Source organism: Panulirus ornatus, chromosome 32, assembly GCF_036320965.1.
Source record: "Panulirus ornatus isolate Po-2019 chromosome 32, ASM3632096v1, whole genome shotgun sequence".
Lineage (NCBI taxonomy): Eukaryota > Metazoa > Arthropoda > Malacostraca > Decapoda > Palinuridae > Panulirus > Panulirus ornatus.
Window position 1 is genome coordinate 24,830,815 of NC_092255.1, and position 13,540 is coordinate 24,844,354.

The 13,540-nt window shown below is 39.1% G+C and overlaps 1 protein-coding gene across 1 annotated transcript in view; it reads left to right on the top strand.

Moving 5' to 3' along the window:
* Positions 1-13,540, top strand: part of LOC139759273 (ubiquitin carboxyl-terminal hydrolase 9X-like) — a 144,189-nt gene that overhangs the window by 69,843 nt on the left and 60,806 nt on the right. The window contains exons 27-32 of the mRNA XM_071681418.1: positions 1,999-2,270; positions 2,518-2,781; positions 6,566-6,646; positions 8,735-8,861; positions 10,181-10,325; positions 12,076-12,154. Of these exons, the coding sequence (XP_071537519.1) occupies positions 1,999-2,270; positions 2,518-2,781; positions 6,566-6,646; positions 8,735-8,861; positions 10,181-10,325; positions 12,076-12,154 (968 nt within the window). The remainder of the gene's footprint in view (positions 1-1,998; positions 2,271-2,517; positions 2,782-6,565; positions 6,647-8,734; positions 8,862-10,180; positions 10,326-12,075; positions 12,155-13,540) is intronic.

The following is a 13,540-nucleotide window of genomic DNA, read 5'->3' on the forward strand; positions in this document are numbered from 1 at the left end:
ACAGGTTGCTATATCCCCAATCGAGAAGCACAGAGAGAGCGAGAGAGTAAGCGTTAGAAGGGGAAGGAAAGCAATTTCATCAGCTAGGTTAGAAGTTGGAGAGGCGTCATGTATGTTCTTTTGTTTTTCCACATTTATACTCTGTTGGTTTGAAGTAAAACCAAAAATTCACTCATTATTAATGTAGCAACAATCACCAAACAAGGTTTTTAAGACTCCCAGGCTTCACAGTTGCTTACTTGTAACAGAAAAGAAAATGCTTGTTCTGTATACACCCTTCTCTTCTTTCCTTTCTCCTACAGCTACGCTACATAGGTGATTAGATGCTCATCATACTTTTCTCAGTCTTAGGTAAACTTTCTCATTTCTTGTTGCAAGCATTGCTTATGGGTAGATAAAAGATATTCCCACTGAAACTGTCATTGGAACCTCTTCCCAGGCAAGGTATTAGTTTGAGTTGTTTCCTTATTTAAAGGCTTCCATTACCTTAATGCAGTTGATGTATTACATCAAAGAAACTCAAACTTGGATTGCACTGTTACATTGTTCATGACCATATATAGCATATATAGGAAGAATGGTTTGGTTAAGAGAGAAGAGGTAGTGAAAGCTGTGTGGAAGATGAAAACCGGCAAGGCGGTGGGTTTGGATGGTATTGCCGTAGAATTTATTAAGAAAGGGAGTGACTGTTGTTGATTGGTTGGTAAGGATATTTAGTGTATGCAATGATCATGGTGAAGTGCTTGAGGATTGGTGGAATGCATGCTTAGTGCCATTGTACAAAGGCAAAGAGGAGAAAGGTAAGTGTTCAAATTAGTAGAGGAATAAGTTTGTTGAGTATTCCTGGTAAATTATATGGGAGGGTATTGATTGAGAGGTTGAAGGCATGTACAGAGCATTAGATTGGGGAAGAGCAGTGTGGTTTCAGAAGTGGTAGAGGATGTGTGGATCAAGTGTTTCCTTTGAAGAATGTGTGTGAGAAATACTTAGAAAAAACAGTACTTAGAAAAACAGATGGATTTGTATGTAGTATTTATGGATCTGGAGAAGACATATGATAGGTTAGATAGAGATGCTTTGTGGAAGATCTTGAGAGTATATGCTAGAAGTAGTGAAAAGTTTTTATCGAGGATGTAAGGCTTGTGTACGAGTAGGAAGAGAGGAGAGTGATTGGTTCCCAGTGAATGTCTGTCTGCAGCAGGGGTGTGTGATGTCCCTGTGGTTGTTTAACTTGTGTATGGATGGGATGATTAGTGAGGTAATTACAAGAGTTTTGGAGAGAGGGGCAAGTATGCAGTATGTTGGGGATGAGAGGGCCTGGGAAGTGAGTCAGTTTTTGTTCACCGATGATACAGCTCTAGTGGCTGATTCGAGTGAGAAATTGCAGAAGTTGGTGACAAAGTTTGGAAAAGTGTGTGAAAGGAGAGAGTTGAAAGTAAATGTGAATAAGAGTAAGGTTATTAGGTTTAGTTGTGTTGAGGGACAAGTTAATTGGGATGTAAGTTTGAATGGAGAAAAATTGGAGGAAGTGAAGTGCTTTAGATATCAGGGAGTGAACTTAGCAGCGAATGGAACCATGTAAGTGAGTCACAGGGTGGGGGAGGGGGCGAAGGTTCTGGGAGGAATGAAGAATGTGTGGAAGGAGAGAATGTTGTCTCGGAGAGCAAAAATGGTTATGTTTGAAGGAATAGTTGTTCCGACAATGTTATATGGTTGCGAGACATGGGATACAGATAGGGTTGTACAGTGGATGGGGGATGTGTTGGAAATGAAATGTTTGAGGACAGTATGTGGTGTGAGGTAGTTTGATCGAGTAAGTAAGTTGGGGAGCACCTGTAGTTGCATTTAAGAAATAGAATAACAGTTTTCCATTCCTTTAAAGAAAGTCTCCTTTGGACATTAAATGTGTTGAATCATGAATGCTGCAAATGAGGATGAAAAGCATATCATGAAAGAGTCCGACTAAACACACTATGATGATATTTGTTGATTTTACAGTGTGTCGTGAAGGTCTGGAAACACTGTCTGTGGTATTAGCTCTTTACCCTCCTGCTCTGGAGACTCTAACCAAGGACACACAGTTCCACAAGCTGGTTATGGGACTGGTGCTGGTGGGTGGGGAGCGCAGTATTCGACAGTGTGCTGTGGAACAGCTGTTGCTTATGGCAACAAAATGTTCCAATTCCCCACATACTCTTGTGGTCTTCATTGTCATGCTTTTTAATGTTCTTAATGGGCTTAATGGCGAGTATTCCAAGGAATATTTTCAGGTATGTGCATTTTTGGCTGTTAAGATGTCATGTTCATTGAGTTATGTTGTTGGATTAACATAAGCAAGTTTCTTGTTCAGATTTTCAAAGGCTTCATACTCTTCTAGTAAGATTACATGTACTATATTTATTATGAGAATTGTACTTTCTATTTTTACTGGATCATTGTCAGAGTATAATGTTTTCCAATCAGGTAATTTTGTTTAAACCTGTTTTTTATGATGTATTAAAGAAATAAATCTTCCAGTTGCTGTGTGGTTTGTTGAACTGGGCGTGTGTATCAAGCGTGGCTGTAACAGGTGTTGATCGCCTGTTAACGACTGAAGTGGAATGGTTGAAGAATGTTCGGGCCAGTGTAACCCAGATGGCCCAAGGTGGCTTAGAACCCCCTGTAGATGAAACACTTCTAGAGGGTCATTTGTGTGTCACTCGGGAGCTAGTTGCCTTCCTCCCACCCGAGAAGAAATATGAAATTGGTGGAGATCCCTCCAAATCAATATTTCTTATTAGGGTAAGTATTTGATGTTTAGATTGTATGTAGTTTCTAGTCTATCATTATTACTATTATGATAAATGTACATGTAACCTGTGACATGGGCTAATAGGGTGGAGGAATACTGGAGGAAGAGAAATGCTGGAAGAATGTGTGGAATAGTGTGTTCGAGGGAGGCATGTAAGAACAGGGATAAGTGGAGATTCTTGCCATGGCCACCCATTGATAGGAGTTGCCAGAGGGAGTGGGCTTCAGAGATATAGACAGATGGATAGTAACATGGATAAGCGTATTTACTTGAATATAAGCTGCCGAGTGCATTTTGCACACTATTCACGCAAAAAAACGCATGGATGTTTATTTTATTGCAATCCAAAGTTGAGCCACCACTTTGAAACCACCAACCAAAATTGCCTTCATATTCACAATTATATCTATCTATCTATCTTTATGTCTCATGCTTGTTCCAATTGGAACTCCCTGAAAGGGGTGGCCGTGGTCAAAGTCTCCATGACATTCACAGTTACTCTTACTCCTTTTCTCCAGAGATATAGCAAATATCAATAATTTCTTTTTGTTGAAGTTGGGGAGAAATGGAATAGAAATGTACTAAAACCACTTGAGATTATAGGAATGCATCTTGTTGTTCGCTGATGATACAGTGCTGGTGGCTGATTCAGGTGAGAAACTGCAGAAGCTGGTGACTGAGTTTGGTAAAGTGTGTGAAAGAAGAAAGCTGAGAGTAAATGTGAATAAGAGCAACGTTATTAGGTACAGTAGGGTTGAGGGACAAGTCAATTGGGAGGTAAGTTTGAATGGAGAAAAAGTAGAGGAAGTGAAGTGTTTTAGATATCTGGGATTGGATTTGGCAGCGGATGTAACCATAAAAGTGGAAGTGAATCATAGGGTGGGGGAGGGGGCGAAAGTTCTGGGAGCATTGAAGAATCTGTGGAAGTCGAAAACGTTATCCTGGAAAGCAAAAAGGGATATGTTTGAAGGAATAGTGGTTCCAACAATGTTATATGGTTGCGAGGCGTGGGCTGTAGATAGAGTTGTGCGGAGGAGGGTGGATGTGTTGGAAATGAGATGTTTGAGGACAATATGTGGTGTGAGGTGGTTTGATCGAGTAAGTAATGAAAGGGTAAGATAGATGTGTGGTAATAAAAAGAGTGTGGTTGAGAGAGCAGAAGAGGGTGTTTTGAAATGGTTTGGACACATGGAGAGAATGAGAGGAAAGCTTGACAAAGAGGATATATGTGTCAGAGGTGGAGGGAATGAGGAGAAGTGAGAGACCAAATTGGGGGTGGAAAGATGGAGTGAAAAAGATTTTAAGTGATCAGGGCCTGGACATGCAGGAGGGTGAAAGGCGTGGAAGGAATAGAGTGAATTGGAAAGATGTGGTATACTGGGGTCGACGTGCTGTCAATGGATTGAACCAGGGCATGTGAAGTGTCTGGGGTAAACCATGGAAAGTTGTGTGGGGCCTGGATGTGGAAAGGGAGCTGTGGTTTTGGTGCATTATACATTGCAGCTAGAGACTGAGTGTGAATGAATGTGGCCTTTGTTGTCTTTTCTTAGCGCTACCTCGCGCACATGCTGGGGAGGGGGTTGTTATTTCATGTGTGGCGAGGAGGCAACAGGAATGAATGAGGGCAGCAAATATGAATTGTGTACACGTGTATATGTGTATGTTTCTTTTTTCTTTCAAACTATTCGCCATTACCCGCATTAGTGGGGTAGCATTAAGAACAGAGAACTGGGCCTTTGAGGGAATATCCTCACCTGTGTATGTATATATATGTATACGTTGAAATGTAAAGATATGTATATTCATGTGTATGTGGGTGGGTTGGGCCATTCTTTCTTCTGTTTCCTCGTGCTACCTTGCTAACGCGGGAGACAGCGACAAAATATAATAGAAAATATAAAATATTTATTAAAAAAATTTATTAAAAAAGGGGGTGACTGTATTATTGACTGGTTGGTAAGGTTATTTAATGTATGTATGACTCATGGTGAGGTGCCTGAGGATTGGTGGAATGCGTGCATAGTGCCATTGTACAGAGGCAAAGGGGATAAGAGTGAGTGCTCAGATTGCAGAGGTATAAGTTTGTTGAGTATTCCTCGTAAATTATATGGGAGGGTATTGATTGAGAGGGTGAAGGCATGTACAGAGCATCAGATTGGGGAAGAGCAGTGTGGTTTCAGAAGTGGTAGAGGATGTGTGGATCAGGTGTTTGCTTTGAAGAATGTATGTGAGAAATACTTAGAAAAGCAAATGGATTTGTATGTAGCATTTATGGATCTGGAGAAGGCATATGATAGAGTTGATAGAGATGCTCTGTGGAAGGTATTAAGAATATATGGTGTGGGAGGCAAGTTGTTAGAAGCAGTGAAAAGTTTTTATCGAGGATGTAAGGCATGTGTACGTGTAGGAAGAGAGGAAAGTGATTGGTTCTCAGTGAATGTAGGTTTGTGGCAGGGGTGTGTGATGTCTCCATGGTTGTTTAATTTGTTTATGGATGGGGTTGTTAGGGAGGTAAATGCAAGAGTTTTGGAAAGAGGGGCAAGTATGAAGTCTGTTGGGGATGAGAGAGCTTGGGAAGTGAGTCAGTTGTTGTTCGCTGATGATACAGCGCTGGTGGCTGATTCATGTGAGAAACTGCAAAAGCTGGTGACTGAGTTTGGTAAAGTGTGTGAAAGAATAAAGTTAAGAGTAAATGTGAATAAGAGCAAGGTAATTAGGTACAGTAGGGTTGAGGGTCAAGTCAATTGGGAGGTAAGTTTGAATGGAGCAAAACTGGAGGAAGTAAAGTGTTTTAGATATCTGGGAGTGGATCTGGCAGCGGATGGAACCATGGAAGCGGAAGTGGATCATAGGGTGGGGGAGGGGGCGAAAATCCTGGGAGCCTTGAAGAATGTGTGGAAGTCGAGAACATTATCTCGGAAAGCAAAAATGGGTATGTTTGAAGGAATAGTGGTTCCAACAATGTTGTATGGTTGCGAGGCGTGGGCTATGGATAGAGTAGTGCGCAGGAGGATGGATGTGCTGGAAATGAGATGTTTGAGGACAATGTGTGGTGTGAGGTGGTTTGATCGAGTAAGTAACGTAAGGGTAAGAGAGGTGCGTGGAAATAAAAAGAGCGTTGTTGAGAGAGCAGAAGAGGGTGTTTTGAAATGGTTCGGGCACATGGAGAGAATGAGTGAGGAAAGATTGACTAAGAGGATATATGTGTCGGAGTTGGAGGGAACGAGGAGAGGTGGGAGACCAAATTGGAGGTGGAAAGATGGAGTGAAAAAGATTTTGTGTGATCGGGGCCTGAACATGCAGGAGGGTGAAAGGAGGGCAAGGAATAAAGTGAATTGGATCAATGTGGTATACCGGGGTTGACGTGCTGTCAGTGGATTGAATCAGGGCATGTGAAGCGTCTGGGGTAAACCATGGAAAGCTGTGTAGGTATGTATATTTGCGTGTGTGGATGTATGTATATACATATGTATGGGGGTGGGTTGGGCCATTTCTATCGTCTGTTTCCTTGCGCTACCTCGCAAACGCGGGAGATAGCGACAAAGCAAAAAGATGAAAAAAAAAATAAAAATAAAAATATGAATGTTTATGAAATGATTTGTTTACGAAAACTTGAGTGTTAATGAAATGTTGCTTGTGACCCATGTTTCATAGTGTCACATGGCATTTGTTTATATTGTAACCTTTTATAATAGTTATAGGTCAAAAGTTGTATACTAAAGTTGTCATGTGCTTTTATGTGAAAGCTAATTGCTTGATATATTATCTTTACAGGAACTTGTAGAAGACTTTATATTCCCATTTTCTAAGGTGTACCTTCAGTTAGAGCATGCAGCAGAGGTGCCTGCTGAGCAGGTACGTGTTTAGTATTACATCATTTTACTTATAATCATGATTGTTTTGTGTTTGGTTTATCTTGTAAGCCATGCAATTGGTGGCCATTGCTTTAGAAATTCAAGTGAAATCTAATTTCAGGTCTGAAGGTATGTCATATGGCCTGAAATGTGTGCAGAATATCAGACCAACAAATGCACTTAAAAGCCATGCAAGACCAAAAATAGCATCACAAAGTAGAAACATGTATATATGCTAATGATAGTGTGCATCTCAATAAATTTGCTGTAATAGTGGTGTTGGTTTAAGATTTATTATTTTGGGTGTTTAGTATAGAACAATCTCACAAACAAATTGACTTCAGAAAAAAAAGTAATACCAAAAAGAGTGTCATGAATTTATGATAATTGTAAACATTTACACATTGGAAATAGTTTGGATCTCAGAAAGACTTTAGTAATGATGCCAGTAAACTATTTACTATTTGGTTTTATAGTAGTATAGAGAATTGATTTGTGAGCAAATTCACATAAAAGAGAAGACTGTACAAACAAAAACAGCATCACAAATTAATAATGTATGCTCATTTGGATGTACGTACCTCATTTGTTCTTCGGGGATATCATAGGTACCTACCCTAGCACACAAAAGTGGGATGCAAAAATGCAAAGAATAGTTATGGATTTCACAGAGCAGTTTGAAAACTTATGGAAGAATTCACCTTACCTCGGCAAGATGAGTTTTACTGAGGTATGCACAGAAAGTACAGGGCTGTTTGTGTCATTGAATAGATATCTCATTGACAGTGTTTTTTTTGTATTATTATTATTATTATTATTATTATTATTATTATTATTATTATTATTATTATTGTTGTTATTATTATTTGTCAGTTTCCTGGCACTACCTTGCTGATGTGGGAAACAGCAATTAAGTATTCATAAATAGATGAAAAAATATATGCACTTATGTGTGCTGTTTTTTTAGGGTTGGGTGGTGCTGGAAGTGGAGAAAGGCAATCATGAATGTATATGTATGTGTATGTACAGATGCTCCCCAGTGTATGGTGGTTTGACTCTAGATTTTTCGACTTTATGATGATGTGATAGCGATTCAGTTGAAACCACACTTCAAATTTTGAATTTTGATCTTTTCCCGGGCTAGTGATATGCAGTACGATACTTTCTTGTGATTGCAGCTTCCAGTTAGGCAGTGAGTGGCTGTATCTTTCTTTGTCTGTTTCCTGATGCTACCTTGCTAATGTGGGAAACAGCAATTAAGTATGAAAAGAAAGATTAGATATATGAATGATATGTAAGAAAGTAATTAAATATATGAATGATATGTAAGAAAATAAGCATATGATGCATTTGGGATGCATAGAGTCATAGATGGAAAAAACATAATGTCTTTTAAGTTAACGAGTAGAGTGAAATCATGCTAAGAAAAAGCCCATAATCATTATGTGCTTGCATTGGTTAGGAGCATTCATACTGTCATCCAGGGCACTTCCTTGTCACTTCAGTACTATCCCACGTTAATATAGAGGAAAGTATATGACTTGTCTGGAAATTTTCTTTAGTAGCATATGTTTAAAGATGTTCTGTAAGAGTTTTTTTTCAGGAGATAAGCCTCATTTGATTATTTCAAATGAATTATTCTGTTTCATAGTTAATATAAAAAGGGAAAGGAGATATTTGAAAGAATATTAAATGGGTGTGTCACTGCTGTCAGTATTGGATGTAACAAATTTTTTTTGAGATTAGGCATGAAGAGCTGAAGATTAATTTAGAGGGAAGATAATTCTTCATGAAATGACACAGAAAAAATTTTAGTGCTGTTATTTGAATACTGAATTAGATTAAGTGCATTGTTGGAGAGGACTGACTGAGTAAGGGTGAAATTGAAAATGTTGAATGTATTACTACATTAAAGATTAGGTGGCAGGATGGCTTGCAAACATAGGCTGGGAAAAAGTGTGCAGATGTCCCATTGTGTGAGGTTGGGGTGATATGGGTTTTATAGATTACTTGGGGTTATTGTTGTATTTGCAGGTAATGATTCATTATATACTGATATGCAAAGGAAATATATAATGATTATTTACAGGCCATACCAGTGTGCTCAACTCAACCAACTGTGATAGCAGCATATGAACTCCTAGTCACTTTATGTACAGGCTGTGTCCCTAACCTCAAACTTCTAGCAGAAATGCTCACAAATATGTATTATTCAGGTAAGTTCTAGTAATAGTTGGGAGGCAGGAACCAACCAGGGGGTACATTAGTGGAACTACTAGATGTTTAGTGGCAGCTTTCTAGTTAGTCATCGCTTAAGTGGTTATCAGGTTGCACTCCTCTGATCCAGATAACTGTCTTTTCTTTCTGCCTCACCTACATGTGGACTGCCTCTCATTCTGACCACAAATGTACAATCTCTCCTTGTCACACATAACGCTTAACAACACTTAACTCTCACAACTCATTCTTTGTAACTTTGGTGAGTACTGTGTGCTAGCCCGGCCTTTTGGCACAATGGTAAGAGCAACAAATAGAAGTAATAAGTGGGAACATTAGGTAGAAGTAATGGGTAGGGACAGTAGGTTGGAGCATTAGGTAGTAGTAGTAGGTTGGAACATTAGGTAGTAGGCAGTAGGAATGTTAGTTAGGAGCTTCTGTAAACACTTGTGTTAGTGTTGCCCTCCACCAGTTGTTTGTTAAGGGTGAGGCAGTAAAGGCTAAGAAGTGGCGATGGAGTTCACCAGATATGGAGACTTTTGCCATGGCCAGCACCTTGAGGGATTTGCCAGATTGTTTTACTTCAGAATTTTATGTATCATTTTCTGTGAGTGTTATGAGCATAGTTAACCCTGATAAGCTAATCCAGTGATATTCAAATCTTAGATATTTGTTTGTTTGTTACCTCTGTTGGAGATGGTAGGCTCACTTGTCAAAGCACCATGGTGTGCAGATTGGAAGTCAGTTTGCCCCTTCAACACATAGGCAGTAGGTAAGGATGTCTTGTGACAGAACTTTAGTTTTTTTTTTTTTTTTTTTTACTGAGTAGACATCTGGTGAAGCTGCTTTCATCTTTAGAGAATATTGTTGATTTTACATAGGTGTACTTCATATAGGGCATCTGGTGTACCAGTGGTATATCTGTCTGTATCTCTGATGTCGCTTCCTTCCTGGTACATCCTCAGTGGGTTTCCCATGGCAAAAGAGTCTCCATAACTGGTGAACTTCATTGCTGCTACTTACCAGGATTATCACCAGATAACAAGTCTACTTAGTATGCATTTTATGCATTATTGGTTTATCTGTGCCAGAATTGGCTAATGGACACAGACCAAGGTTTAGATTGTGGATTGTGTAGGAAAAATTTAACATGCCATCGTGCTCTGAATATGGATTGTGGCAGAATGAATTTAGTTTGGTGACCTTGTCTTTACATGTCTTTCCATTTGAAGGTGTGCTCTTGAGTCTCATGAATTACATAAAGTACATAAAAGTTAATTACACCTGTTTGGATAAGAATGTCAATTTCATTATACAGATTGTGATGAGAGCATCGGTGAATGGGAATATTTACCACCTGTCGGCCCACGACCAATAAAAGGGTTTGTTGGGTTGAAGAATGCTGGAGCCACCTGTTATATGAACTCAGTCCTTCAGCAGCTCTATATGATTAGGCAAATAAGGTAATTGTGTGTTTCTTCCTGTTTATTGATAATTAAATGCTGTACTAAAACATTATTATGGGGAAAATTTTATTGGGTTAACATTATGTGATGTTGCTATGGACTTGCACCCACTCCACATAGATGAGAATGGATTGAGAATAAATTGATTGACTGGTTATCTGCATGAGCATGTCCCTTGGGTAGGGGAGAAGTAATTGTTCCTCCATGTTCCATGCATGTCGTAGAATGTAACTGGTGGGAGGGGGTGAATATATAATAATGTTTATTTCAGTTTCCAAAAGATGGAAACAAAGGAGGAGCCAAGCAGGGAGTGCTCACCCTCCTCAAAGGCTCAGGCTAGTGAGGCCTTTTCTTTGTTCCTGGCACTACCTTGCTAACACGGGGAAACCAATAAATATAAACAGAAAAATCTACAAACATGATTTTCCTTTGATAGAAAAGATTTTTTCAATTAAGATTTTTTAGATTATTATATTTGAAAAGAAAAGGCATTTTCACTTATGATTTTTTAAATTATTTGAGAACAGGGATTTGTATGTGCCATTTATGGATGAGGAGAAAGTCATAGGTTGATAGAGATGCTTTGTTGAAAGTGTTGCTGATATATAGTGTAGGGGGCAAACTATTAGAAGTAGTGAGGAGTTTTTATCCAGAGAGTAAGGTTTGTGTGCGAGTAGGTAAAGAGGAGGGTGAATGGTTCCAGGTGATGGTGGAAGGGATGTGTGATGTCACCATGGCTGTTTAATTAGTTTATTGGTGGCATGATTGGGGAGGGAAGTGCAAGGGTCTACGAGAGAGGGGCAGGTATGCAGTATATGGTTAAAGGAGCCTGGGAGATGAGTCATTTGTTGTTTGCTGGTGTCATCACACTGGTGGCAGATTTGATGGAGACACTGCACATGATGATATCTGTGTTTGGGAGAGTGTTTTAAAGAAGAAAGTTAAGAGTAATTGTGAATAAAATCTAGGTTATTAGGTTTAGCAGTGCAAAGAAATTGGCTGTTGAGGGTGCTTACACTTCAAGTGAAAAGTCACCTTCAAAAAGGTATCTCTGTCTTTGTATGAAAATGAGTACTTTCATGTTAAAGAATTTGTCACTCCAGATGAGTCCATCATCTCCCAGCTACTGATTTAGCACAGCCTTCACATTGCAGCAGCCTTATTAAAAGAGGTAATGCTTTATTTCTGGACTCCTTCAGTGAGTGGTAACATGAGAAAAGAGTCACTTTCAGTTACGCTGTATTATTATCAGCATACAGAAGAAAGTACAGTTAACAAAGATCTTTTTGATTAAGAGGAACACACCGTACCCTGCTCCCATGTGTAGTGCAGCCTCAAAGCTGCAGGAGCCCCATGAGAGGGTTTTGGGGTTTCTTAGGTAAGTAATGACTATATGGGACACTACATGAGTTTTAGGATAGAATGATTTTTGGATGTGGCAGGAGCTGGTTGAATGGAGTGAAAGCTAATGCATTTACTTTTGTATGGCTGTTGTTGTACAAATAGCTGAACCAGAGGAGAGGTAGAGTGAGGATATGTATCATGAGGTATTGAAGGAAAGGGACTGTTGCTAATGTGTAGAGTGCTAGGATATATTTTCTTCATCAAAAATTTAAGAAATATTTTGTTCCCTTTCTGATGAAATGAGAAACGTTTTTTTTAGCTGGAGATTAATTGGATTAGTTAATGGTTTTGAAATTATTTTTATCAACAACAGATGTTTTTCTTTTACTTGTTCCTTTTTAAGACATGGTGTGTTAGCAGTGGAAGGAGCAGCAACAGATCCTGAAGAAGATTTTAGTGGAGAAGAGAGAATGGAGCAAGAGGTATGAGTAGCATTACAGATTTACTTTTTTTTTAGGTAAGCCTTCTTGTAGTTAGATGTGTTCTGTGATTAGCAATCGACACATTTCCATTATGTCATTTAACAATGTCAGAATGAACACTCAGTTTGGAAGTTCTTACATTTGTGGTACCTGTTGTACAATCTCATCTATATAGCAAGACCTTTAGTAATGACATCTTTTGTTCAGGAAGCATCTTATCACCATGAAAATCAGTTTGTGATATGTGGGTGAAATATGTACCCAAAAGTGTCCTAAATCTGATGGTATATTCCATAAGACTGTTGAGGAACTGGGAAACGTTCATGTCCTTATGAAAGCAAAATCTAGTGAAATACCTCTTCATCGTAGAACTAGGCGTTTTGTTTTGTGCCTGACGTGACTAATGCTTCCCAGGCCGAGTGTCAATCACACAGTGGGTTCGTAATCACATGGCCACGCTTGGCCAATCACTGCACTTCCCCTTCCTCTCGGGCAGCAGTGCTGGTTCAGTAAGTGTCTATACCGCTTGTTGGAACTTTTAGACGTGCTTTTCTTGTTATTTATTAGAGATAAATTGCTTCTACAATGGAATTGAGTCCTACCTTAGCTACCACAGGACTTGGAACACCATCTGGTGTATCCAAACAGCTTAGGAATCTGGAAGAGTGGAGAATGAAGGCCAAAAAGTTTCAGAATGCAGTGGAGTTCAGGAAGTGTGCGGAGGCAAGAAAAATCAGCCTTCCATGTGCATGCAGATCTAAGTGTTTTGAAATCTTGGGAATAGGTGGTGTCCAACTGTATTTCCCAGAATTCTAGATGTTTAGTGACTGTGATCCTCAGAGTGCATACATTCAGAAGCAGATAAAGGAGAACAGTTGATCCTGAGGAAATGTATGTTAACATGAAGCATTTCCAGTGACTTTTCACGGTGTTACAATCAAAAGATGAGAGTATATAGCATTCATTATTATTATGGTGTTACAGTTAAAAAATGAGAGTATATAGCATTTATTATTATTCAGTGTGTTATAGAAGCTAGTGGTACATGATTAAGAATTTGAAAAATACTTTGAGTATGGCCAGCAATCAGAAAAAGTTCAGGGTCCAACAAAAATGAAAGCCACTAAGGATGAAGGGTGAGTACCAGTTTTATATTTCAGATTATTTGATTTTTGTATTTGTAACAGTATGATGGTTTAGAATTAAACTTCATTTCATATTATCGTATTCTGTCCATCTGTCTGTATCTCTGACACCTGTTCGTGCCACAAATTCCCATCAGATGGATGGCCACTGCAAAAGCCCCTACATATCCCTCTCATTACTTGCCTCCCTCATATACACCATTTTGTGCATTCTTCCCCCATTTCTCTCCCTCCAGTACTT